The sequence below is a fragment of the Mycteria americana genome, chromosome 7, assembly GCF_035582795.1.
Source record: "Mycteria americana isolate JAX WOST 10 ecotype Jacksonville Zoo and Gardens chromosome 7, USCA_MyAme_1.0, whole genome shotgun sequence".
NCBI lineage: Eukaryota > Metazoa > Chordata > Aves > Ciconiiformes > Ciconiidae > Mycteria > Mycteria americana.
The window spans coordinates 46,045,511-46,071,822 of NC_134371.1; the positions used below are offsets into that span (position 1 = coordinate 46,045,511).

Here is a 26,312-nt window from a genome sequence, read left to right on the forward strand (position 1 = left end):
GGACACTTCTTGTGCATGCTCTATTTTGTTGAACTGTCTGATTTTCAGTTTGAAAGGCTTTTTTCATTTTTGGGTAGCTGAAGGTTGCCATGAGGTGATCAAGATACTGGCTTATGGTGTGGAGGTATAGACTCTCAGCTGCTGGCTCTGCAGTCTTTAGTGTATTTTACCCCAGATAATCCTTTCTTTTGGAAGCAAGGATACCTGTACCAATGTCTTACATCCCAGTGCAGTGGGATGCCAGGCAGTAAGGAGAGGCAGCTCCTCTTCACTGGATGTAGTGGGAAAAGGGACGAAGAGAAGAGAGCAGCTGGATGGTACCTCATGACAAAACTGTCCTGACAAGCTGCTTTTGGTGCCTGGTTTGGTTCCTGTGTGGTTCTAAATTCGTGCAGTCTTCAGCATTGTGTTGATTTCAATCATATTTTAAATGCGTTGAGGAAAGAAAATTAATGGACTTAATTTCCCTTAATGAGTTCTTTTCACTAGATAGTTCTATTAATTAATCTGTTTACTGTAGAAATCTTTTCCTGTGAGGAGAGGTTCCTTGCAGAGTTGATGGTAATTTGCCTGTGCTGCACAGCTTTTTTTTTTTTTACTGTCTTTTCCTTTTTCCTTTCAGTGAAACGGGTGTTGATGAAGATGAGGAGTTGTATGATTGCGTCTATGGAGAAGATGAAGGTGGGGAGGTTTATGAAGACCTAATGAAAGATGAAGCAGCGCAGCAACCTGTATGTTTGCCAATTCCTAGCTATTTTCGAACAATAGCAGTTATATTTTTGAAAGTTAATGTTTGTGAAATTATCTCTTTATAGCTAGTGTCACTGAAACTTCACTCATGCTCAGTTGCATCCGGAGCTGTCACGTGCAGTGCATTGTCTCCTATGTAAGACTTCACAGGCTGTTTTGGCAAAGGGTTGAATGTTAACTATGGTAATTTTTTGAAAGAAATGTAATTTTAAAATGAAATACAGTAATTACTTAATTTGTTGAGATTGCCAGTTATGAATGGTAGGATTTACCAGCTACTTTAAGAGCAATTAAATTAACTGCTTAGTTCAAAGTGTCCTACTCCAAAAATTAAGTTATAATATTGTGAAGTGTTGTTGTTTCAGCCATAATTTGGGCAACTAATCTAACAAGGACAACTGATAATTGTTTCATACCAATGAAATTCCTGCTTATTCAACCATGTAGTTTTTTGTTGATAGTTAGATTGGTCTTACTGAGAATGGGATAAGTATCTTATTCACTTTATCATATAAAGGTACCATGGTCAGTCTCAAAACTGTCTTTGAAAAAATCTAAACTTAGGCAATAAAATTTACTTGCTAATTGGGAGAAACCCTAATGTACTTGTCTGCCCTTCTTCAGAGATGTGCTTTCTGATCTGGAAAATGTTAGTCTGTGGCCATGACAGGATATGTTTTTTAGGACAGTTGTTTTCTTCCTCTATATTGACATGAAGCTGTATTATGCTTCCTGTTGTCTTAAGTTGGAAACTTGCTTCTACTTTTCCAAATTGCTTTTTAGTAATATAGTTACATGAACAAGTCTAAAGATCTTTTTTTTTTTTTTTTTAACACCTTGTGCATCTTTTCAATACAAGTACAGGAGATACCTAATGTGATTTGTGTTCTCTGCTTTTATGATGATTCCCCAAAGTTACCATTATCTTGTCTTTGGGAAGATTACTGCCTTGTTTTGAGTACAACAATATTGTTTTCAAGCTTGTTTTTCTGTTAATACAAAATCCTGCAGGTAATGCCTGTAAATTAAAGATGAGATAAGCAGGAAGTTATGTTAGTTTTTCACATTTTGCTTAATTTTTTTTGCCTCCTAAAGTTTAGGTTTATTCAATGAAAACCAAATAAAAAGTTGAGTTGAAAAAGCACTGTTTTATATCTAATGAAGTTGCATTCACTTGCAGGCAGGATGTTTTAGAAATGCGTTTGAATCATAGGAAATCTTTACTGTGATCTTGTTTTGAGTTTTTATTTTATACTGAAACTCCAAATGCGTTAAGTTTTGGGTTTCACATAATGGGTGTGGGTGGCCTTCCCCCCCTCAACTGTAATAGTTGCTAATCTCTGGCAGTTGGTAGTGTGTAAACTTTCTCTGATTCTTTCTTTCCTGTTGCAAATGTTACTCTTGCATATCCGTGTTTCTAGCAAATGATTAATACAGCAGTCAGAACTTTCACGTTCTAATTTTAGTTGCATTGTAGCCTAGATACTTCAGATTGAACAGATTTGTATTTGTTTCTTATAGAAAGTAAATGAAAATTGAAAACTTGGTACAGCAAAATATTTTTTCCACAACATGTAATGAATTGAGACGTTACAATAGTTTTACTGTGACAGCTTTCTTGAATGTGGTAATTATTTCTGGTTTGTGATGATTTCCTCTCAGGTTTATAAATACACTGCATGCTAACATGATGATTTTGCGCAGTTCTTTCATTAGAATCCTATGTGAGAATTCCTTGCATATAAAAACCACTAGCACAGGACAATGTTCAAGTAGATTTTTTAGAAGAACCCAATACTTTTCAGAGTCTCCAATAGCAGCCAGAATTGCTTTGTATCTCCCAGATTGATCATCATTATCTTGCGAAGTAAACTGTTCTGCTAAATTTTCTCTAGCAGTAGCTGACCTTCAGAGGCAATTTTTCTCACTTGTACTGGTATTCACACATTATTTCTTATTTGCTCTCTCCTTTTGTTTATTGCACTCAAATTCTAGAAGTTTGTGGTACAGTTAGAAAACTAATATGTTAATTTCTGCCAAAAGTGCCTATGTGAATGATCTGTTTGGGTTAGGTGAGCACAAAACTGAAGTGAATTGTTTTAAGTGGAATCTTGGGATTTTGATTGCATTGTTCATATGGGACTTGGTGAACAATAAACCCTCACATTTTGCAAATGGGTATAAACTCCTATTGGGTACAACAACTTCTGTAGTGGTGCAAATACTGCAAGCAGTTTGAACAGTATTGAGCTCACAAAGGTAAAGGTGAAAAAAACCTAAAAGCGTGAATAATGTCAAATTCCAATAGTTTACTGAGATTAATTAACTACGGTTAACTGTGACAGTGCCTGGTTGCCCCTGCCAAAGAATTTGGGAATAAATGATAGATTTTGAGATGACACTGATCATCAGATGATGTTCACAAAATACGTTTCTACTGATAATGACAGATAATGACTGATAATGACTGTATTTTTGCAAAATGGTTACTTCTGTCTGCAGCTGATAAGGACGGCACTTTAATGTTTGTTGTGGGAAAATTAATAACTGCACCAACTGGGTTTTAAAGAGTAATTTCTGAGATAATGCAGCACCTAGTAGATGAGAGTGAGAAGCCATGTTCCAGTTGCAGGAGCTGCTTGTAGAGTCACATGGAGACAAACAGAGAGAAGGGTAAAGGTGATATGTCAAAAGAGCAAACAGAAGCGCCAACAGCGAAAGAAGCTTTATGTGCGTGTATGATTTGCAACTTGGCATCTAGGTTAGGCGGTAGGAATACATTTTCCACTCTTCATAGGTGGCCAAACAATATCATAGGAGCTGTATGTGACTCATGAACAGTTTAAGTGTGGCTTCCTATTTGCTGTGGTATGCTTAGCAGGTGGGTAAAGTAGACTGATAGCAGAGAGAGGGAGTGGAAGGAGCCTAGCTCTTGGACATACTAAGAGCTAATTGTTAAAACTTTAGTCTAGAAGTTTTGCTATTCCTGGAGGAGAAAGGTCTTTTGTTCAAAATCTAAAAGTCTTTTTCTGAATAGAAAGAACTGTAGTACTAAATTTCTAGTCCTGACTCCCCCTGTATTTGAGTAACATCTAGTCATCAGGTCTACTACAGTATGTGGATTCCCTACACTGGGTGAAAAAAGGTAAGATACAGTCAGGGATATGCTGAAGGACGCCTTGGAAGGATGTTACAAACTGATAAATAGGCTTCAGAAAGGATGCAACAGTACTATTTTCTTATTAAGCCACTGCTTATTGTTGTTTTTGGAGAAAACATTTTGGATCAATTATTGCTTTTAATTGTAAGAGCCTATCCAGTTACGGTGTCAGGTCTCTGAGCTGACCTATATGTCTCCAGATGTTTTAAGTCTTGCTTGACATGAATGCTTCCATACCTTCTTCCAGGTATTTACTCTTTTATTTGAAATCAGATTTGCAAGTTATTGAAGCTGTAATGCTGTAAATCTGATCTTCAGTAAGAGTGCTTGTAAACTATTTTTATAGAGTGCTGATAATTACTTCAATTTCCTATGAGTCTGGTGGTTTACATGGAAAAATCCCAGGGTCTCATTGAAGACACGTGCGTACGTATGCAAGAGCTGAACTTAGAGGTCACTGCACTTCCTGATTCGAGGATGTACTCTTATTGTGTTTGAGGAGAAAGCACCCCTTGAGAACTAAAAGGGAAAATCTGCAAATAAGTGCAGGGATTAGACTGAATCCAATATTTATGGCAATGCAAAGTTACTTACATGATTTAGTCCCATTAAGTTTAATGGAATTATTAACTGCTCAGTATTTTAAATAAGATTTCTCAGTCTGGATGTAAATTAAATGTGACCTTGTATTTCAGTTTCCAAAGTACACGCAGAGAGTTCAGCGTTTTATGTCTAAACATTAACTTTTCATAATATTCCTTTGATGCTGAATTTTAGTACAACTCTTAAAGTCATCAGCTAATTGAACATTAAAATATTTTTGGTTATTGCTATCATCTTTGGAGGCTGCAGTACTCAGAAAATTTCAGGAAGCAGTTATCCTAATTGCTTAATTCTAAACAAATAAATACATTTGTTATCCATTAGGTGCCTATTAATGACTTAAAATTGACTCCATTGTAATTGCAGAAATATACTGAAAATGACATAAGAAGCTGTTGTCTTGCTGAAATAAAGCAAACTGAAGAGAAATACACTGAAACTCTGGAATCGATAGAGAAAGTAAGATACTACTTATAGAATTGTTACTTATGTATTTTTATAACAGTCTAGAAAATACACTGACATGGTCGATGTATGTATAAACTTTTTTCCTTGCAGTTTTTCATGGTGCCATTGAAAAGGTTTCTGTCAGCATCAGAGTTTGATACTGTTTTCATCAACATTCCTGTAAGTAATTGCATATTTAATGGACAGATACAAGTTTCATAGCTGGTTATGATATATTTGTGTTGTATGTTACTGCACAAAATGGTTATTTGAAATATGGTGCACAATGCATTTATGTAGATATTAGGGTAGTTGATAAGAAAGGATGTGCACACTATTTCATTTTTTTTTCTGCTTGAGGGAATAGGTTAAGAGAAATAGTATTATTGTGTCAGTGAGTGGTTATACACTGGATGGAGTATCTTTGACCCATAGAAGCTAATAATTTATAGAAGATGGCTTATCTTCTAATATATGCTGGCATTTTAGTCATGGTACAAAGTCATGCCTCTTAAGTTGCCTAGTGCTTTCATTAGGATTTCTATGGCTACTCTGCAAATCCTTGTATCTACCCTGGCTCTGTCATCACTGAAGACATTTTAAAGTTAAGATAACCCACAGTTTTGGATTCAGAATCTGGCACTGGAAAGGATAAGGAAATCCTCTGTGAAGTATCTAGGAGACCTCTTTATTTGACTGAAATCTTAAAGGTTTCTGTGATTATTACTTTGTTCCATTTATTTTTGTCCTAGTCATAATAGTTTGACAATTTATGTATATTTTCAGTTGATGTAAGTATTCAACAGATGTCTTTACTTAATCTGACTTTAAAGGAAGACATCAGACATGGTCTGAAGCCTCTCTCAACACAGGCAAATGAAAGGAATGTTCTTTTATGAGGCACACTGTAAAGAAAGGGTCCCCAGAGTGTGGCCCACAGACCCCATCAAAACTTTATTGCCTTTAAAAGATCACCTCTGTTTTGGCCATCTCTGGCATGTCCCCCAGGCTCTCAGGGCTGTAGGAGGAGGTGCTGGGGATTTTTTTATTCTGTGGGAACCTGGTCTGTACCAATGTTTTAGTTGCTGTTCCAGCACCATCCTGACAGAAGCTAAATTACGACAGTTATTACACTGATGATGATACCTGACAACTTGCCATATTTGTCCTGCTATTAAAGTTTTCCCCCTGAATCTCAATTGCTGTAATTTCCTTCTCTTTGAATATTAGTCCAAAATACTGCCACAGATAATCAGTAACAACCTACTTGTCTTCTTGAAGTATGTCAGCTTCCCATAGAGATCCCTTTGCTTTTGAAAACAAATTTATATTCAGTCCTATGTTAATGTTTCTTATTCATTGCAAATAAGGCCCTGACGTGCCCTACCTAAGTTACTGTAAACCTCTTTCCTAAGGCTCTGTGTGCCCAGGCACGATGACTTATGTGCGTTAAAAGACCTAAAGCCAGCCAACGTGAAACACTGCACAGGGGTATAAAAAGGGCTTACACGCTGTAAGCACAAACTGAGAGGTCAGCGTACTCACTACTTGTTAAAGAAATGTAAGGGGATCAGATAAGAGGAGTAAAAGGAACAAAGCCTGTTTATTTGAAACTAGGAAGACATGTAGTAAACTGTTACATTTAGGTTGTTTTACTTCGCTTTTCATTATCAGCATTCAGTATTCTGCTGTTACAAGATTGTGTTTACTTCTGACTCCAGTAACATTTCATAGGCATCCAAAAACATTAAAAGAAATATAGGGCTTGCCTAAGCCAAAAATATGTACAAACACTTTTTCTGCTCAGTCCTTGTCTCTGTGGCAGTTCCTCAGCAGGAAGGCTGGAGGGCAGTGGAAGCTTGTTTTAAACTAAAAATAGCTATTACACAGAGCTCTGTAGCAAACTGCAATGTGGAGAGCAAGTGTGGTGTTCTCAGAACAGGATGGATTTGCCTCTGTTAAAGCGTTGTGGTGAAGGATCAGTGCTTTAGGGTGATGCTATATTCCTTATATAGACTCTGAAAGACGCTTGCTGGGCAAAATCATCTGCTGATGTCAAAATATATTTTATTTTTAAGAAGAAAAAAACCCAAAACCAACCACCCCAAACTACTCCCCAGTCTGAAGAGAGTGCCTTTCATTAGGGCTCAGATTTCAAAGTTCTGTCCTATGTGTATGTATGCATGGCTCTATATTTGTATGTGTATCTGTATACATATATGTATGTGTATATATTATGCACATATATATGCATTTGTATGTACATCTGTATGTATATACATGTGCACACCGCTTACAGTGGGTTATGCTGATTTCAAACTTTTTAACCTGTTTTAACTTAATTTCTTGTGAATTCTCTGACAGTATCTATGCAGTATTAAGGCTGATGTAATCTCCTATAGTTGCTTACAGATTTTTGTATAATAGTTGAACAAGTAAGGTGAGTTGCTACTATATTCAGGGAGCAAATCTTTCTGCAATATTCTTGCCTTTCCCTCAGCCATTAGTTGCCTGCTGTATTGGGAAAGTCATTATGATTGCAGTTAACTTAGCACTAGAACATCACTAATTGACCAATGTAATGTACAAAACTAATTTTTCACAGCTCAGGGACATGAATCATTACTTTATCTTGTCACTAAAGCATTTACTTGACTTGCTTAATTTTAAAATTATCATTATAAAATGAAGATGAATTAACAGTCCATGTTCCAAGCTAGAATAAATTAGTCTCTAATAGGTAGTTCTTGGAGTTTAGCTTTCCTTGTCGCACTATATGGAAGATGTGGCAAACCTTGAAATTAGGTTCTACTCTCAAATGATCTATTTTCCAATTTATTGAAATTAATGGATCTAACATGAAATAATTTATTTTTATATTCAAAGCTTTAGGTCATTACGTTTTTAAAAACCTTTCCCTCTCCTCATTACTGTTTTTAAGGATTTGGTGAAAATTCACAGGAATCTAACGCAGGACATCAATGATTCCATTGTTAACAAAAATGATCAGAACCTATATCAAATTTTTATTAACTACAAGGAAAGGTAAGATTTATGTACTCTTACTAATTGTGATGATCTGTGCTCAATTTGGTAAAGTATTTTACCATATTTTTGTTTGATGAATATTTCTGAAACAGGATTGAATTAGGTATCTGTATGCTTATTAATTTAGTATTTGGTATTGTGAGCCTGGAAGTCAAAATGTAACCTATTGCTATATGAGCCCTCCCTCTTCTTACCCCCAGTTTTGGCAATATTGTTACATAGACAGGTAACATCTATATTGTGAACAAAACTTAAATAACTTATTTTGCATGGCATTTTTTTTCATGCAAATAATCCCAGGTATTTTATAGCATGTACCTGTATTGTTTAACAGATAAAATGTTATAAAAGGGGAAGAAGGGGCAAAATAAGGCAAGGATATATATTAAGGCTATTTCAGGTTAAAGAAAGCAGAAGAGGTCAGAACTTGAAGGAAGAGAAAGTAGGTGCAAAAGAGAAGAGAGAAGAGACTAGGGTCTTACCCTACCATGCAGTCAAAGGTGTGACAGTAAAGCAAACATGCTCTACCTTCAAACTGTGGAAGAACAGCCAAGCTGATAACAGGATAGCTGTGGCAGCATGCCATGCCCTGTAGGCTAATTGCCAATTTTTTTACCCACCTTTTCAGATTGTTTTTTCTGCCAGCACTGAACAGCTGTTGGACTGTATAGATGAATTTATATGCCTGTGGTACTTAGCTGAAAAACAGTTGTACTGTGGGTTGCAGTGCTGACCTACCTTGAAGTAAGCCTTGGGTTGTGGTTAAAAATTAGTTCCTTCTGGGACTGGAGCGGGAAAGACCTGTGGGAGCTAACTGGATTTGCTTGAGGGTGATGGGGAAGGAGGATTGTTGTAGTAATAACAAGCTTGTGAGAAATTGGACAGCAGCATCCAGAAAACATTGGACAGGAGAGTTGTTTTCTGAGGAACAGTTGTTTTCTGAGGGTGTCCCAGGCTGCCCATAAACAGTCTTGCCTTCGGAGACCCTCTGTCTCAGCTTTTATGTTGGAGCAGGACACAGTTATTTCCCAGGCTGTTAGACTTTCTGCTGCTGTAGAAGGGAATTAGGGGACAAGAAGTTGTTCTGGAAAATGCTTATCTTTCAAAAGTAGTTCTGAAATGTGTGCTAAAAGGGGAACAAAGGACACTGAGAAGAAACCTCAAGTTTATATTATATGAAAAGGAAACAGATGGAAGTAGACTCAGTGTCTTAACCATGTAGTGATTAAAAGTAATCAGAAGTGGTAAGCGTTAAATCAGTATCATCACTTTAATTGTGAAAAAAGAATTTAAAAAAAAAAAAAAGGTAAAGACTAGGTGAGAGAAGAAGAAATTTAGGAGACCCCAATGGAAAGCTCATAGGAACCCCCAAAAAAGGAACTTGATGCATACAGAAGGAATCACCTCAAGAAATATATGAAAAGGTGAAAGGAAACAGCACTCTTTGCAATAGGACTAGCAGAAAGAAGCACTCCAGATGGGGGCAAGAAACTCCTGTCATAAAACCAGGCTCCTTCAAGAAGCATTGCTGCCCTTGACAACTGTTGAAAATTTCTCAAGTTTTCATACACTATTATTTTGATCTGAGAGCTCACAGGATATAACCCTGTAGAAACTGCTGGAGCTAGATCAGTTTGGGTAACCTACAAGTTCTTTAAAGGATAGCTGTAATTAATCCTCTTAAGCCTGCGTTACAAAATTTATTCATTACAACCTTGGAAATCCACAGTCTTGTAATTACTACAGACTGTTGTTCTGTTAAACAGCAGTTACGGTGCTTTTTATTGAGTCCTGTATTTATCAGAACATATACATATGAATATTAAAGGAAATTGCAGTGATTTTATAGCATTTTGAAGGTAGATCAAAATTGTATGCTCCTGAATAGTCTTCCTTGTATTCATGCTGCCCACTGAAGTCTGTGGCTAAATCCTATCCTTGCTTATTTAGGCACTGCTCCTTTTGAAAGGAGGATTGTTAATGATGTATTTGTGAAAAATGATCAAGGATTGTTCTTAAATAAACAAATGTTCCTCTTATTCTTTATCTCTTGCTTTGATTTAGATTGGTTATTTATGGACAGTACTGCAGTCAAGTGGAGATAGCGATATCATGCTTAGACAACATCTCTAAGACAAAAGAAGATGTTAAATTGAAGTTAGAGGTATCAGTATTTTTTTAACATGTATACACACACATACATACATATATACATATATAAAACCCCACATGTTTCTATGAATATCCCCTGCTTTCATCCAAGTCAAAAACTTTATGTTGAAAAACTAGCTGGACTGATAGGTGAATGTGTTTCTTTTCCTTTTCATTTTTTTTGGAGCCTCTGATCAAATGAATGTGTGGGCTGTTGCAGTACACATCCTGGCACTGAAGTGAATGGAGTTTTGCCACTGACATCAGTAGGGTTAGGGCTTTTTTTGGGAAGTGATCATCAGCGATACCCTTCTGTTTGTTGTGACATCTCAGCCGAGAACACAGAATTGCAGAATCACTCGGGTTGGGAGGGACCTCTAGGCTGAACAAGCCCTAGTCCCACAGCCTCACAGGGCTTGCTGTCTGCCACGACCCCTGGGTCCTTTCCAGCAGAGCTGCTGGGTTAGTGTGTCCCCAGTTAGTGCATACCAGGTGAAGGACTTTGCCTTCGCCCTTGTTGCCTTCCTGTGAGGTTCCTGTTGGACATGCCTTGAAGAGTGTCACCTGCACCTCCAGTCTGTTGTTGTCCTCAGACTTGCTGTGGGTGTCCTCTGTCTTTTCCTGCTTCCTTTTCCTAATATCTTTAGATCATTGCTAAAGATATTAAATGGGAGGGGTCCCTGGACAGACCCCTGAGGAGCTCTACTTGCAACTGTCCCTCAGGTAGTGTAGGAAACATTAGTCACTACTCTTTTTGAACCTCATGATCTAGCCGGTTTTTCATAGACCTAGTAGTTTGTTCATCTGGAGCGTAACATCCCAACCTGGATATCAGGATGCTGTGGGAGATGATGTTGAAAGCCTTGGAAAAGTCAAGGGAGACTCTCCCCACCCATTCACAGATCTAGCCATTTCATTGTGGAAATAGTTAAGTAGGTCAAGCATTGATTTACCTGTGGTAAATCCATGCTGGATATTCCCAGTCACCTTCTTCATGTGCCCAGAAATTGCTTCCAAGAGGACTTGCTCCATAATTTTTCAGGGGCTGAAGTGAGACTGACTGTCCTGTAGTTTCCAAGATTATCTTGCTTTTTTTGAAGATAGGTGTAATATTTGACACCTTCACTGTGCTTATAGGCAATGTCTTTTTTAGTTCAATGGAATGCCTAATTTCTGTTGTCTTTGTGATGTTTATTCTACTCTTTCTCGTGCTGTTGAAATATAGAAGAAAAAGTGTCTAGACCCAGTCTTTTTTTGCTTAGCTATTATTGCCATATCAACTGTTTTCCTTCGTTTTGTTGATATTCTTTATCTCAAGCTTAATGTAGTTGCTTGGCCCATCTGTCACTGAAGTTTCATATATATCACTTGAATATTTTTATTTTCTAACTCTTATTCTTTCTTCTGCTTTGAACTAGGAATGTTCCAAGAGGGCCAATAACGGGAAATTTACATTGCGGGATCTTTTAGTGGTTCCAATGCAGAGAGTGCTAAAATATCACCTACTGCTCCAGGTATTTTATTTTTGAAATTTAAGGGGGCTGAGAGCAAAACTGTGATTGTTTATCATCAATGATTGTAAGAATGAGAGCTAAAGGTCTTTATCAAAGGGGAGTGATTGACATTTCCATAGATTTGAGGCTGATTTGTTATGAAATAAAATCCACTCAAGTGTGGGTTTTCTTACAGAGATCATTCCTTGAGCTGAAGCATATCTGGGGAAAAAAAGAATAAAACACAATTTTTTCCTCAGTATCTGCACCTTTCATTCTTGGTATGTTTAAAATGGTTAGCAGTACCAAACTATAATCATGGTACTTTGAAATATGAACCATTACCACTCAAAAGAGAAAGCTGGACTATACTTACAGCATACTTTTAAGATGCTTCTTTGCTGCTGTAAGTTACAATAAAGCCAATTATATATTATATACAATTATATATTTTGAAATGTTTCTTGTTATAACTCACAAAGTGTTAGCTTTTGCAGTTAGTCCTGTAATAAGGGTGGAGAGTCTTATAAATTTAATTTGGCAGCTGTGCCAGGAGACTCATTAGTTCAGCTGCAAAGAAATATATTACTATATTAGACTGTCAACCCTGCTGATGCTTGTAAAATGTCATTTTAAAAAGATCTACTACTTGTATGTGAAACATAATTTTGATTCTGCAGAGCAACATACATTCTGTAATATTAAATTTTTTGAGATATTTCTATAAATGAGTCATCAATATTTTGATCAATGGAAAATTGGAAAACCCAAAATGAATGGTACAACTGCTTTTTAAAAAAATTTGAGATCTGAGTCATGATTTTATAATCAACCTGTATATTATGAAAAGGTGATATACAATATGTCACTATGCTCTAATGTGTGACACTATAGTATACACCGTACAAGAAAGAAGTATTTTATAGACTTTGAAAGAAAAAAATCCAGTAAATTGTTAGAATTGTAATGTGACATATAAATACTTATTTCCTAGGATTTTAGCAAGTTGTTATGTTAGCTGAAATGTATAATTCTCTTCTTAAATTATAAAGAAGAAATAACCTGTTTTCCCAAGAGGTTACTTTTTCATTTCATAAAAACCAAAAAAGCCCCTTTATTTTCCATATGGGAAGTGGCTAAAAAAATTCTTTAAACATTTACATTTGATTTAAATATGTCTTCTGAGTCAGCTTTATCTTAGGCATAATGAGACAGTGACTTCTTTTAAGCAGTTGCACAGTTCGGCTGAGATTTTTATTGCCAGCATACATCCCTCTCTGCAGACAAGTGCATGCTTTGGAATGGGATGATATACTGTGTAGTCATGTGCAAATGAACTCAGGTGTTTACCGGTGCTTTCAGCATGCACATACAGTAATGATCTGATTGGCAAATTTTAAGTGCTAGACAGACCAAATTAGCTTCTAATGATGGTTTATTGTCAGCTAAAGTCAGTGTTTAGGCTATACAGCAATCATTCTTAAACACTTGCCAATTATCTGTTTGCAGTAGTCCCCACTCAGTTATAGGCTGCTCACTGTGGGAATAAAAATGTGAATTCTTGGGTTGTGTTTTCTGGTTTTGGCTTTTTTCTTTTTTTGGGGGGTGGGTGGTGGGGTGGGTGGGGATAAGCAATGACAACTTCAATTTATAAACTGACAGACAGTGGATGAAAAGTTTTTTTTAACTGCTCTGTCCACAGGAGCTGGTAAAGCACACTACTGATCCCATGGAGAAGGCAAATCTAAAACTGGCACTTGATGCAATGAAGGTAAGTATTCGTGGCAATGAAGTGTTTATGTCTTTGTTGGTAGTTAAAATGGTAGCTCAGAACTATATTTCCTGCAGGAGATAATGTTGTTCACAGCAGGTCGAACATGCTTTCACAGGTCACTGTGAGCTTTGAGTATGTCAGGGCAAGTATATAGTTGAAAGCTTTGCTCAAGTCTGGGAAACAAGTTCAGTAGTTTTCAGAAGGGGGGGGTTTATGAAATGGAACTTCCTTATTTCAGTTTACTTCTACATCAATTTGCTGTCATATAATGAGATGAAAGACGGGTGTCTCAATAATGTTGGTTTCACTTCCAAACTTTTGGAATATTTCTGCCACCGTAAGTCAATTCTAATCAAGGTCAGTAGTTTCCCAGTGAGATGAAGACAGTTATCTTTCTTTACAAGACTTTTTTTCTGTCATCTTAATATGATCTCTGTGGCTTTACCTTGAAAGCAGTAGTGTCTTTCTGGAGGTAGAGTATCTGTCACTGTACGTTCACCTGCAAGTGGTACAAACAAATGCTTTATGGAATAGCTGTACTGCCTTATGTATAAGGTAATACATTATGTGTTCCTCTGCACAGCTTCAGAAATGAAGCACAGTTCTGCTTCAGTTGGCTTCACGGCATGAATTGTGACTGACGTGTGCTGGAATTGTGAAATTTTTTCTATCCTGTGTGGGGAAAGGGGGAAAGAAGCCAATACAGCATAGGTCATATCTCCTTCTGTTGTTCTCTGTATGGTCCACAGAAGATACTGAAGTCAGGCTAGGTTAGTTTTGGGTCAGACAGCTGTCTCATATTATGTGACTGTCTGCCTTGAATGCCTGGAACACAAATGAGATCTTTGGCTCCCTGTTTTTGTCATCCACTTTAGTGCAGTGAATGCAGAGAGAGCCACCATGATAACCTCCCACGGAGAGCTGCCTGAAATGGGATGGCACAGTGTTGCTTCCATCTAGTGGCAAGCCATGCATCCTGGCTGCTGCTAATTGGCTAGGAAGATAACCCTGTTTTTTATTCCCCCCGCCCCCCTTTTTCTTTCCCATTTGCTGGCTTGCTTCATTGTTTTTGGTGGCTATTGGACTGAAAGTAAAAGACCAATTAAGAAATCTCTTGCCAAAGTGCCTGTGGCAGTTATGTGCTGGCTGGCAGGACATAACCAGCCAATTAAAAAACCCCCCAAACCAACCTGCCCCCTCCAACCCCACAAAAAACCCCAGGTATGAGCATCTCTCCTTAAGGTTGCAGCATAGTTTCCCTTCCGATTTACTGTATCCTCTTAACAATAGTCCCTGCCAGTGTAGTAGAAGTAACTGTGCAGCATCGGTATGTTGCTTCTAAAAACCCTGGTGTGTCTGCTCGAAAATAAAATGTCTTTGGAAAAACTGCCAGCAAAGTGGTACTGCCCCCCAAGGAAGAAATTCTAGGAAGTATTATGCTGTCAGATTTCTTTTAGCAGCAAGAAAAGAGGTTATTTAATTTCTACACTAACTCTTTTAAGACTGACGTGAATGTATCCTGCACAGATTCATTTGGGAAGCTAGCATAATGATTGCAGCTATTCTTAGATTCTGATTAAAAACGTCTTAGGAAGATGTATCTTTCTCCCACCTTCCAAATTTGTGACCATATTGAAGGGATACTGTAAAAGCAAGTTGTGAAGATCAGAGTGGCTTTTCCAGCTGCTGCTCTCGGCGTCTCTGACCTTACCAATTACCACTCCTGCTCACTCCTCATCTCTAGCCATAAACAGAGAAGCCCCAGCAAATTGTCACTATTACTCAAGCATCTTCAGAGCATTTTAAAGGCTTTAGTGAAATGTGTACAGTACATGTTCTGGTAAAGGGGACAATAATGATCTCAACCTGTGACTTCAGGTAGTATATCCCATTAAAAGCCCCTTTTAAAATGTGCTGTGTAATGGCTTCTCTCTGCCGTGCAACAGTGAGAGCAAGATCCTACTACTGGGGCATTAGCTGCCTCTCTCCTAGTAAGTATCCGGGCTTACGATATGTTTACACCTTACATGCTGCTGTTGAGCTGCCTTACATACGTGTTCTACTATGTAGTTCTATTTACCTTCTGTCTTATTCTCAGATATTGGATGTTGTTGACTGCTTTTTTGGACCATAAATGTGCTGCATAAATTACGTTTCCATCTTTAACCTTGAAAATAAGATGTTAATGAAAATCAGAAAAAATCAGCCCTTTTTATCAATTTATTATGTGTTTCCCTCTTTCTTGCTACTAAATTTGTATTTCAATAGGTGTGATGGAGAAAGTTGTAAATATGATTGAAGATATACAGAGGCTTTTTTCCTTCTTTATTTAGGCATACATATTGGCAATTCTTGAACATTTTTTTTTTAAAAAAATGACTAAATATGCAGAAAAGTGAAAGACAAAATTAGAAATAAAGTTGCCAAAATAATGTATTAAAGTGGTCTGTTATGGAAGAGGTTTTTTTCTCCCTTTTTCTGTTGATGCTCTAGGACTTGGCTCAATATGTAAATGAAGTAAAGAGAGACAATGAAACACTTCGTGAAATTAAACAGTTTCAACTATCAATAGAGAATTTGGTACGTGATATTTTTCATTTATACAGGTTTTAAATCACTTTTGATCAAATATATTGACAGATGTATTTTTTCCTCATTTCATATGAGATTATGGTACTCTGGATGATGTTTAAGTATAGGTATGCTTTGCTTGGTCTAGAATGACACAAATATTTAAGTACAGAAATCTGCTATTTTGGGGGTTTGGCTGTAGTTAAATATATTTGCATAGTTAAAGGTTTGTATTTGTACAGTGACTCAAGTGTTTTTGTAATGGGAAAAATTTTCCCATTTGAAGACAAAAATGGAATGGACCGATTCTTTATTGTATTTAGTTTAGATGATAGTGAGGAAAAGATGTTGTTTTCAGGCCTGAAAAGTCCTTTTTTGGGGTAAAAGAAGTGAGTGGTCTAACATTTGAATGTGTCGTCATCTTGACACTTTTGCTATATTGAATCATACATATTACTTCTGTTTCAGAATCATTCCCTCTTACAGTATGGAAGACCTCAAGGTGATGGGGAAATAAGGATAACTACGTTAGACAAACGTGCGAGGCAAGACAGGTGATGGCATGACTTCTGGTGTTTGCTATTAAAAGCCTGTAAAGTAACTATCTTTTTAGATTTGAGGTCAGCTCAATGATTCTTGAGAACACTAGTAAGTCTCTAGCAAAAGTACTTTCAGTGTTTTTTGTTTTGTTATTCAGTAATTTAGTTGTTCACCTTCAAAATTTTAAGTACCACAGGCAAAGGTGTGCAAAATAAGACTTTGGGTTTTGGCTTTCTGGAGTGTTTTTAACCATCTTTATATTGTATTTTCATAGGCATATCTTCTTGTTTGATCTAGCTGTAATTGTTTGCAAACGGAGAGGTGATAATTATGAAATGAAGGAAATAATAGATCTTCAGAAATACAAAATTACAAATAACCCCACTACTGATAAAGAAAATAAGAAGGTAAATATTTGTTGCTAATTAATATAAAATGTATATTTTTAGCAGCAGTTTGAAACATTTTGCAGGAGTTCAGAATATATGTAGAATTTATTTACAAATTCTTATGTTTTAAATATAATCTGAAGTGAATATTCAGGGATTTCAACTTTGTTTATTCTGTTGTAATTCAAATGTTTAAGTAATTCCTAAGTGAACACAATAAACTGGTCTTGCTGTTGCCAAAATCAGGGAATTAAGGAACATAAATGCTTCTTTCTTTTTTTCTTTTTTTTTTTCCCTTCCTTTCTTCGTAACTGATGACCTTCGTATTGCCAATCTTTTTATGCAGTGGTCTTATGGCTTCTACCTCATTCATATCCAAGGTCAAAATGGTTTAGAAGTTTATTGCAAAACTAAAGACTTGAAGAAAAAATGGCTTGAACAATTTCAGATGGCTCTGTAAGTATATTTTTATTAAGGTAGAATTGCATTCATCACATGTGTTAGGATAGAATTTAAATTATGCTGAACTGCTTTCATGTTTAGATATTTTTAATACAGCCTAGTTATCTGTTTTGACTGAGAAACAACTGACTGACATCTTCATGAACAGAGTATTTCCCTGAAACTCCTCTTGGAAAAGAAAGAGGGCACTCTAGGCTATGTATTACTTTCCAACTTTGCTGCTAAGACTGTTTTAGTAATACTGTCTTAAGCAACCAAGGGGAAATATTAATTATTTTAGCAATAAATATCTAACATAATAGTGACATTTTTTCCCCTCCCATTTTTATTTTAATTAATTGAAATATATTGAAAGGTGATACTGATGATTTGAGAGGGGATCCTGGCATCTTTCCTAGTGGCTTTTAACTAATTTATTGTTTAGTATTTGGATCAAGTTGCTTGGCTTATTAAATTTAGTTTCAAAAGGCTGATTTCCTTTATATGTTTTCAACTAAAAGAGGAGGTTGCTTTAGACTTCTTGAAAAGTAAGTTGTTCAAATGCAGCACTGCAGATGGTATTATTGTTATGCAGCATGAGCTTTATTTCTATTTCTGATTCTTGTCAGAAAGACAAACATGATTATTGACACCTCAGGTATTCTGATTAAATTTAAAACATGTGAACAAGGGAATCAGATGACAGGATGATGCTTGCTTTATAATTAAAAAAAAAAAAGTGTGAGGGGGAGTGAGATACTCCCAGTGAAAACAGAGAGACTGCATTAATAAAGATTGTTTTGGATGGGATTGTAAAGGTATGTGGAGTCGGAAAAAAGGCTATTATGAGCTCATATGAGTGATATGAGCTGATATGAGTGATACTCGCTCATAAACTATATATATATATATATATATTTTTTTTTTTTTTTAAAGCTTAGTATGATGAGTGCTAATGATTTAAATGAAAATGTAAGGGAGGAGAGGCTAGGCTGGACAGATATGAGGCCTGTTTACTAGGGTTCCCATCTTGCTGGTTTTTATTGAAGACAAAAATGGCATGTGTTTTGGCAAAAATTTCTGGGTAGCATAGTGGGGGGGAGGGGAAGAGGTGTTTATTTGTATGTGTGCCGAAAGCTGAGTACTTCGCCTCTTTCTGTCCCTGTAGTCTCCCTGCTGCACTTCCTGTAATGTCATTATTGATATTTACTTAAACATAGATAAAACATGTATGAAAAGCATGAGGAACTTGGATTTATCAGCTTTAGCATTGCAACTGTTGATCACTCTTCAGGCGTCCTGGCCCAGTGCACAAAAACCCTCAACCAAACAAAACAAAAGTCAGCCAAGGAGCTAAGGAGAGCAGTAGAGAGCTATGTTTTTTCCCAGCTATGCTTTTTCCCAGGAGTGTATCCTCAGTTCTTCCCAAACATTTTTATGGTTCTGTGCAGGACGCCCCCCCACTGCTGTGTGTGTGGTGAGAGCATGCAGCTACGTATCCTTACATGGTGTTAGGCACCAGCCAGTGCTCATGAGCTGTTCATGAGTGTGCCTTTGCGAACAATGGTTTACTGCTGCCGGTTGCCCTACATGAGCAGAACAAATGCGACCTGAAGGGTTAACAAGTTAATGTGCTACTCTTTCCTCTTGGGCAGATGGAAGTGGTTGTTGAAAATGAGAGTGGTGGTGTCAGCCTTGTCTTGCATGGATGTTTGTCCTTCTCATAAACCCATACCTCTAGTTGAAGCTCTTCCTGTGTGATTAAAGGCCGTAACGCACTGGCACGGGAACTGGAGCAGCAGGGTTGCTGCAGGTCAGGGCTGAGGTGCAACATAATATAGAGGCATTATTTGCATTGGGCAATGCTTTTGCTCCCTTATATTATAACCACTAGGATTGAAAACAATGGGGAGCTTTTATGCTTTCTGAAGCTTTTATACCTTTCCCCCAACTCCGTTACATGGGTTTGACTTCATAGCATGTTTCCCTCAGCAGCTGTCACAAAACATACCTTGGTGTATGTAGCGATAATTATTTTCTAATGCATGCTGAGGCACAAGAGTTTGTATCTGGGAATAAACTAAGCCAAGTGTTTTGAACAATTGGTTGGTTGGTTTGATTTGTTGTTTTCAGGGGTCTCATTGCCTACTGTGTAGGTTATCTGTTCTAGTGTGATTCTACTCTGAAAAGTAGCCATGATTGAAATTATGCTATTATTCATCATACTCAATTATAATTGCTGCTTCTATGGGCAAAATACTTCTCATTACTTAAAAATTTTACTGAGACTGCAAAACCAGCACAGTTGAAGGGGTGAATTACATTCTTTTTTGATTATCAGAAATATTGTTTACTAAGTTCCAGACAGAAATTTCAATGCAGTTTTGTTGCCTTCGGGATAGCATTCTGTATGAAGTCAGGTCTGTGCAAGTGTTAATCTAAGAACATAACAAGAGAACAAATTAGGATCTCTCTTATTATTTTTAAATTAAGAATTAACCTTGTTGCCACTAGAACAGTTTTATTGGCATAACTATGTTAGCTAGGCTGTAATTTTTTATTTTTAGGAGCTTAGATGTTTATACCAGTGTATGAACAACAGTGATTATAGTTATATTGCTGAAAAGGCACCAACTGTTGAGATGCTGGTGTCATTGAGATGAGAATTTGTCTCCAGATACGGGAAGCTTATGTTATTGATGAAGTATGAAATAGAGGAGAATACTGCTTTGCTGGCTGGACTTGGTTTAGGTTTGGAGGGCAAGAATACATTAGGCACACTTGATATGGAAAATCTTTGAAGGAAGGAAGGATGAAATCCCAGTGCAATTTCCAGAGTGCTACTTTTCAGACTAGTAAGTTTCTGTTAGAAGACTAGTTTCACAAAGCTGTGAAAAAATTCTACCTCTTGGCCAGCTCTGTTACTGTGGTATATGGTGAGTTGTTTTGTCATGAGGGGGGTTGGGAACGATGGGTTACTGGTCATAAGAAGCTGAGTAAATTGTTTTTATTCATATGGCATTTCTGTTGCTACAGTATGTATTTGCTGTTTTCCTGAGGCTATTGCTTTATTTAGAAAATATATAGTACCAAAACACCTCAATTTTTATTTTTCCTAAGCATTTCATGAGGGTTGTTGATGAAGTCTGTTCATACACTGCATCCTCAGCAGCAATGATACTGTGGCACAGCTGCACTTAATTTGATGCTATTGACCTATTCACAGTAATCTCCACAGTTGAGGCTGGGTCACCTCCTCTCCTTCCCCCCTGCTCCCTCTCCCCCCCTCCCCCTTTTTTTTTTTTTAAAAGTTCATTGTGTACAACCTTCAAACTTGCTGGTTATTTGGGAGCACTGAATTTTCTGGATGACAATAAAATGAAGTAGGACACTGGGGCAGCACAGTTAACATTGCAGTCAAGCTCTTGAAGTTTAAACTTTGGTTGGGCTTGTAAACATGATGAATTTGAGAGGTTTTTGTAAAGCTAGCAGGCAGAGACCAGTGGAGGATGTTTTAACAGGAACCATCATATCACAAATGGCTGAGTTCTCTCTTGGTGTGCCTGTTCCCTCACTGATGTGAATGGAAGTTTTGCGTGCACAGGGGGAGCGTAACTGCTTATTGCCTCATAAGAGATGCGCTGCTTAACAGCGATAATGATTAATTTGAGCAGTTGCTATTTTGTTCTTGGAACTCTGTTCATAGTAATGGATGAGCCTATAGCTGTATGGGTAAATAAGCACCTTTTAAAAGATAGTACTACAAAGACTTTACCAGACGTGGAATATTTAAATTTAATCTAGTATGTCAAATACCATTGGTTTAAATGCAAAGTCATTCCATATCTAAGGTAATAGTATGTTGTGGTTTAGCCCCAGCCGGCAACTAAGCACCACGCAGCCGCTCGCTCACTCCCCCCCGGTGGGATGGGGGAGAGAATCGGAAGAGCAAAAGCAAGAAAACTCAAGGGTTGAGATAAAGACAGTTTAATAGGGAAAGCAAAAGCCGCGCACGCAAGCGAAGCAAAGCAAGGAATTCATTCACTACTTCCCATGGGCAGGCAGGTGTTCAGCCATCTCCAGGAAAGCAGGGCTCCATCACGTGTAATGGTTACTTGGGAAGACAAATACCATCACTCCAAATGTCCCCCCCTTCCTTCCTCTTCCCCAGTTTTATATACTGAGCATGACGTCATGTGGTATGGAATAGCCCTTTGGTCAGTTTGGATCAACTATCCTGGCTGTGTCCCCTCCCAACTTCTTCTGCACCTGGCAGAGCACGGGAAGCTGAAAAGTCCTTGACTGGTGCAGCAACAACTAAAACATCTCTGTATTATCAACACTGTCTTCAGCACAAATCCAAAACATAGCCCCATACCAGCCACTATAAAGAAAATTAACTCTGTCTCAACTGAAACCAGGACATAGTAATAGAAACGTACAGCCAAATTACTGCACCAAATTACTCAGCCAAATTAGAGACATCATGTATTAAGTGAAAGTTTGTCAGCAATGTGATAAAGTGCATGGTTTATTTCCTGTAACTAAGCCATTAAAAACCTCAAAAACTGATGGTGAGTGTGAGAGACAATTTTGTTAGATTTTGTAGTAGCGTATCCTGTCTCATCTCTTTTCTCCTGTATTAAAAACAACCAGAAGAATCAGAACAAATATCTAATGCCTCATACCTACAAATTACATAAACTATTTGATAATTTTATGTTATTCAGCTTATCTTAAAGGTGGGAGCACTGATTGGTATTTTTTTTTCCCCCAGAAAGCTCTCCTACAGATGCTTTTTTTTATGTTAAAAATGCTTATTTTTAAAAATAGTTGACTAGTATATGTGTCATTGAATTTATTAAAAGAAAAAACTCCTTGAAAGTTGAAGTTGTCCTCCTCTATTGTATGCGTGTATATACCTCAGTTATATTACCTTGGAACTACTTAGCTGACTAATTATCAGGCTTAATTTCTTATTATGTGGTAACTGCTTTCCTTGTCACTGCTGTGATGAGTTTAATTCTCTTTTATTTCATCATGAAATGATAGAATAAATACTGAAAGAAAATCTGTTGATTATTACTACAGCTGTCTCATGTTGACACTAAACACTTGCTTCCATCCACTAAATACTTCTTTGTGTGTAGTTTGTTTCTTGATCACAGTAGACCATGGATGGAGCAGGATGGAGCAGGTGTGTGTTGTCTTCCTCACAATGGCAGAGAGCTTTTCCATGAAAGGCCACATATTATATTTTCCCACTGACTTAATATCTGAATCCATTAGTGTAATACAGCATGCAATATCTTATGCTCGTTTGTGCTGAATTATTTTGTCATCATGATGTCCAGTTTGCTAATTTAATTAAGTCTTTCTCTGGTTTCTCAATTGTGCTTTGTAATCCACTCTAAAAATGGCCATCAGCAGATTTGGCTTCAGTACATGTTCTTAGACAGCAACATATTACACAGAAATGCAATTTAAAATGTAATCACAGAATAATTTAGGTTGGTAGGGGTGTGTGGAGATTGTCTACCTCAGTCTCCTGCAGGGCTTAGGTTGCTCAGGGCCATGTCAGCTTGAGTTTAGTACTGCTGGATTTCAAGATGGACAGAACCAATATTGCAAAGTCTCATGCAACAGTGTCGTAACACGCCTTTTAATTAGGCTTTACTCAACATCTCTCTTTCACGAACCGAGACGTGCATGAAAACATCTTGCAGGCAGAGGAACAGGCCTTTTTTAAATGTACTTAGTTAAAACTTCACCTTCAGAAGTACTATGATTGTAGTTTCTGCTTTGACATTGTTACTGAAATTGCAATATTAACGTCGTGTCTAATTAGTAATGACTGCAAAATCAGTGGGAAATACATGATCATTATAGTGATTAGGGTACACATTAATTGCATGGAGTTAATGAATCTGATTTTTTTTTTAATATCCAAATAAAAGAGATTTCAGACATGAAAGCTGTACAACCCTCAAAAAAATAGTGGTTTTAGTTGTAATTACACTGTATTTAAGTTTTAGGTCACTACAGAGTTTGTGCAGCAGCTCAGGTACAGTCTAATATGTTTTTGAAAAATTACCGTTTCAGTTAGATGTAAATTCACACCCTGTAACTCAAGGGACATAGAACACATCATCTGATTGTAAGGAAATAATCCCAAGATTTACTGATACTCAAACCTGATAGGTGTGCGTGCAACATTTTAGATTAGGCAAGCTACATAAATTGTAGACAGAGCTCATTCATTTTCTAGATTTTAAAGAAAAGTAGTACAAGAAACAAGGTGGGTGAAAAGTGTTCTCTTACCTATTACCATACCTATTTCCAAATTTGGTTTGCACTCTGTGACTAATGACATTGGTCAGATTCAACTCAAATAGATCTGTTCCCTCAGATAGTGCATTAATAATGCATATGCATTAAGTCTTCTGAGAGAATATTTGAGCTCTGACATATTGAACACTGGCATATTAAATTAAAGCTTTCTTATCAGAGTACTTTAAAAGCCTTAGATATCTGCTGCATTTTTCAAATAGCCTACAAAGGTGTTTCACTTATACCAACCTCAAATAGGTTACCAAAGCAATAAACAAACATGTCTGCCTGGGCTTCTCTATCAGTATAAATATTTCAGTACTGCAAAAATGAATGCTAAGTTCATGTCTGCCAAAGAAGAATGGTTGTCTGTTCTTTCCTATGACTCCCGTTGGTTTTGATCAAATGTTTTTCAGGGTTATAAGCAACCATTCACAACGTATTTATAGTTATGCAATTTCTTTAGATTATTCCAGACACAGCAAGAACTGTGTGAAGATTCTGTATATGATTAAGAGCACAGCGTAAGGACAGTGTAGAGTGTGAAAGCAAAACAGAATTTATGAAAACAGTGTGTAAACACTTGGAGATGATAAATATACTTTGATATATGTCTTCTGGTTCACAAAAATCAAAAGGTTTCCTGGTCCTTATGTTTTTACAACTTACCTTACAACATGTGAGGTATATTACTATGCAAATTAGTAACTGTTTCTTAAAATTCAGTGAAATAAATTTGTAGTGACGCTACATCATAAAAATAAAGTACCACCATCTAAATACTGTTTTTTGCGCAAGGTGTTAGTTTTTTCAGCCTTTAAACATGGAATGCTGCATTACATGTTTGTCCTGATACTTTGGTGATAGGAACAGATGGCCTAGTTTCTCCCTACAAACCAATGCTACCTTTTTTCTTAGCAGATTTAGGTGTTTGTCTGGTAATTTACAAGTTTATGGCTGTATACATCCTATATTTTTACATTTTTTACTCCAAAACATAGACATTTGTCTTCAGTTAAGTGTAAATATATGATAAAATATTTAAAGCTTATCAAGACAAGCAACTTTGTAAATTTGGATTTGTAAGACTTAGAACTTTCACATATAAGACTCAGCCAGTGAACATTAAGGTATATAAAGTATTGATGCTTTTGATTTACAAATACTGGTGTGTGACAGAGCTTTGTTCCTATCAGGTGGTGTTTAAAAACGTTATAGAGGAATAGATTAACTCAAAGCAGTCCATCTCCCATGCTTTTCAGGGAAGTAGGCTGATAAGGAAAGAGGAAAACCATTATCTTGTTTGAAACAATGCAGTACGTTTCCAAAAAGTTAACAAGATAATTTCCTTGATCTCAAAAAGCCACTCATCATATGATCAAATAAGCAAATTTCCTAGCAAAGTCTTAGAAGTTTTGTGTTCTTGATCAAAAGCACAATTTACTTGTGATATGGTTAATTTAATTATATAACATGACTTCTTGATGGAGACTCTTTGATGTGACAAACCAGAATGTTTGAGTATTAGCATATGGAGAATTGATTGATTGATTAATTCAGTAAATAGCATCTTCAAAGACAATTCTGAAATACAACAGCCTAGCTGGAACAGAGAAAATGAATTAGCTGTAAGTAATCAGTATTGATCCTGAGAAGAGAAGGTAGAAAAGAAGTTGAAAATCATGCCTTGTGAAATGGCATCGCCCACCTCTAGTGAGAATACCCATTGAGAATACCATTTTCTCTCTCCACCTTTTTACAGTAAATAATAAAATCCTTGTAAAGATTGAAAAAGCATTATTTATTTGTATTTTTGTCTCTGCACTCTTATTTTGTTATTTTTTTACACAAATGCCTTTCTATCAGATGACAGCATGTTGTATGAAGTGATCAGTTGAAATGGTGATAGCTGGACAGAGCCGAAATGTTACACATGGAAAGAAAGGATAGTGCAAATGTAAGGCTGGTTCTGCTGTTTGCAGGGAACAGGATTCGAAGGGAAGTCTGCAGTATGTCAGAGCAGGGAGTGAGGTTGAACATCTTTTGGGACCAGCTTTGCATGAAATTACTCATATGAGGCTTGGCTGAAAGCTTTTTGTCTTGTTTGACAGAAACGTATATGGTTTTCTGTTTCTTAACTTCTGCTGTCCATGTTATTACTTAAAACATTTGAATATGTGACAAATGTTAGCTATATTTTATCACCTAGTTAATTTTTCCAGAATTTTCTGAGATGCTTAGTACCATTTTTCATGGCTAACTTCTAAGGTCTTTAAGATTTTGAAAGGAGGTCACTTGGGCACAAACGAGGAATTTTAACTTAGGATGTCTTCATAAATGATTTCTGTTAGCAATTAATAACTTAGAAATAGTTCCGGCAGATCTAGGTTTATTGATGCATTTTCTGCAGTGATGTCAAATTTTAGTACAATAAGTGAAATTTTCAGTGTCCTCAGGTATTAACCTGTGCCATTTTCTTTATAGGCTATACTGCATGAATACAGCATCAGATTTCATGTCACATACACTTTAAAATGTTCTTCAGCAGTTTGTGCTCAGGGTGTCCATAATTCTGAACAGTTCTGTATGGAGCATTTTAAATTATTATAAGCATA

At 36.8% G+C, this 26,312-nt stretch overlaps 1 protein-coding gene across 1 annotated transcript in view; it reads left to right on the forward strand.

Moving 5' to 3' along the window:
- The window catches only part of VAV3 (vav guanine nucleotide exchange factor 3), a 176,301-nt gene that overhangs the window by 67,329 nt on the left and 82,660 nt on the right, over nt 1-26,312 (forward strand). Inside the window, exons 5-15 of the mRNA XM_075508217.1 lie at nt 623-731; nt 4,880-4,972; nt 5,072-5,140; nt 7,902-8,005; nt 10,073-10,172; nt 11,578-11,673; nt 13,355-13,423; nt 15,920-16,006; nt 16,466-16,551; nt 16,812-16,944; nt 17,273-17,382. Of these exons, the coding sequence (XP_075364332.1) occupies nt 623-731; nt 4,880-4,972; nt 5,072-5,140; nt 7,902-8,005; nt 10,073-10,172; nt 11,578-11,673; nt 13,355-13,423; nt 15,920-16,006; nt 16,466-16,551; nt 16,812-16,944; nt 17,273-17,382 (1,056 nt within the window). The remainder of the gene's footprint in view (nt 1-622; nt 732-4,879; nt 4,973-5,071; nt 5,141-7,901; nt 8,006-10,072; nt 10,173-11,577; nt 11,674-13,354; nt 13,424-15,919; nt 16,007-16,465; nt 16,552-16,811; nt 16,945-17,272; nt 17,383-26,312) is intronic.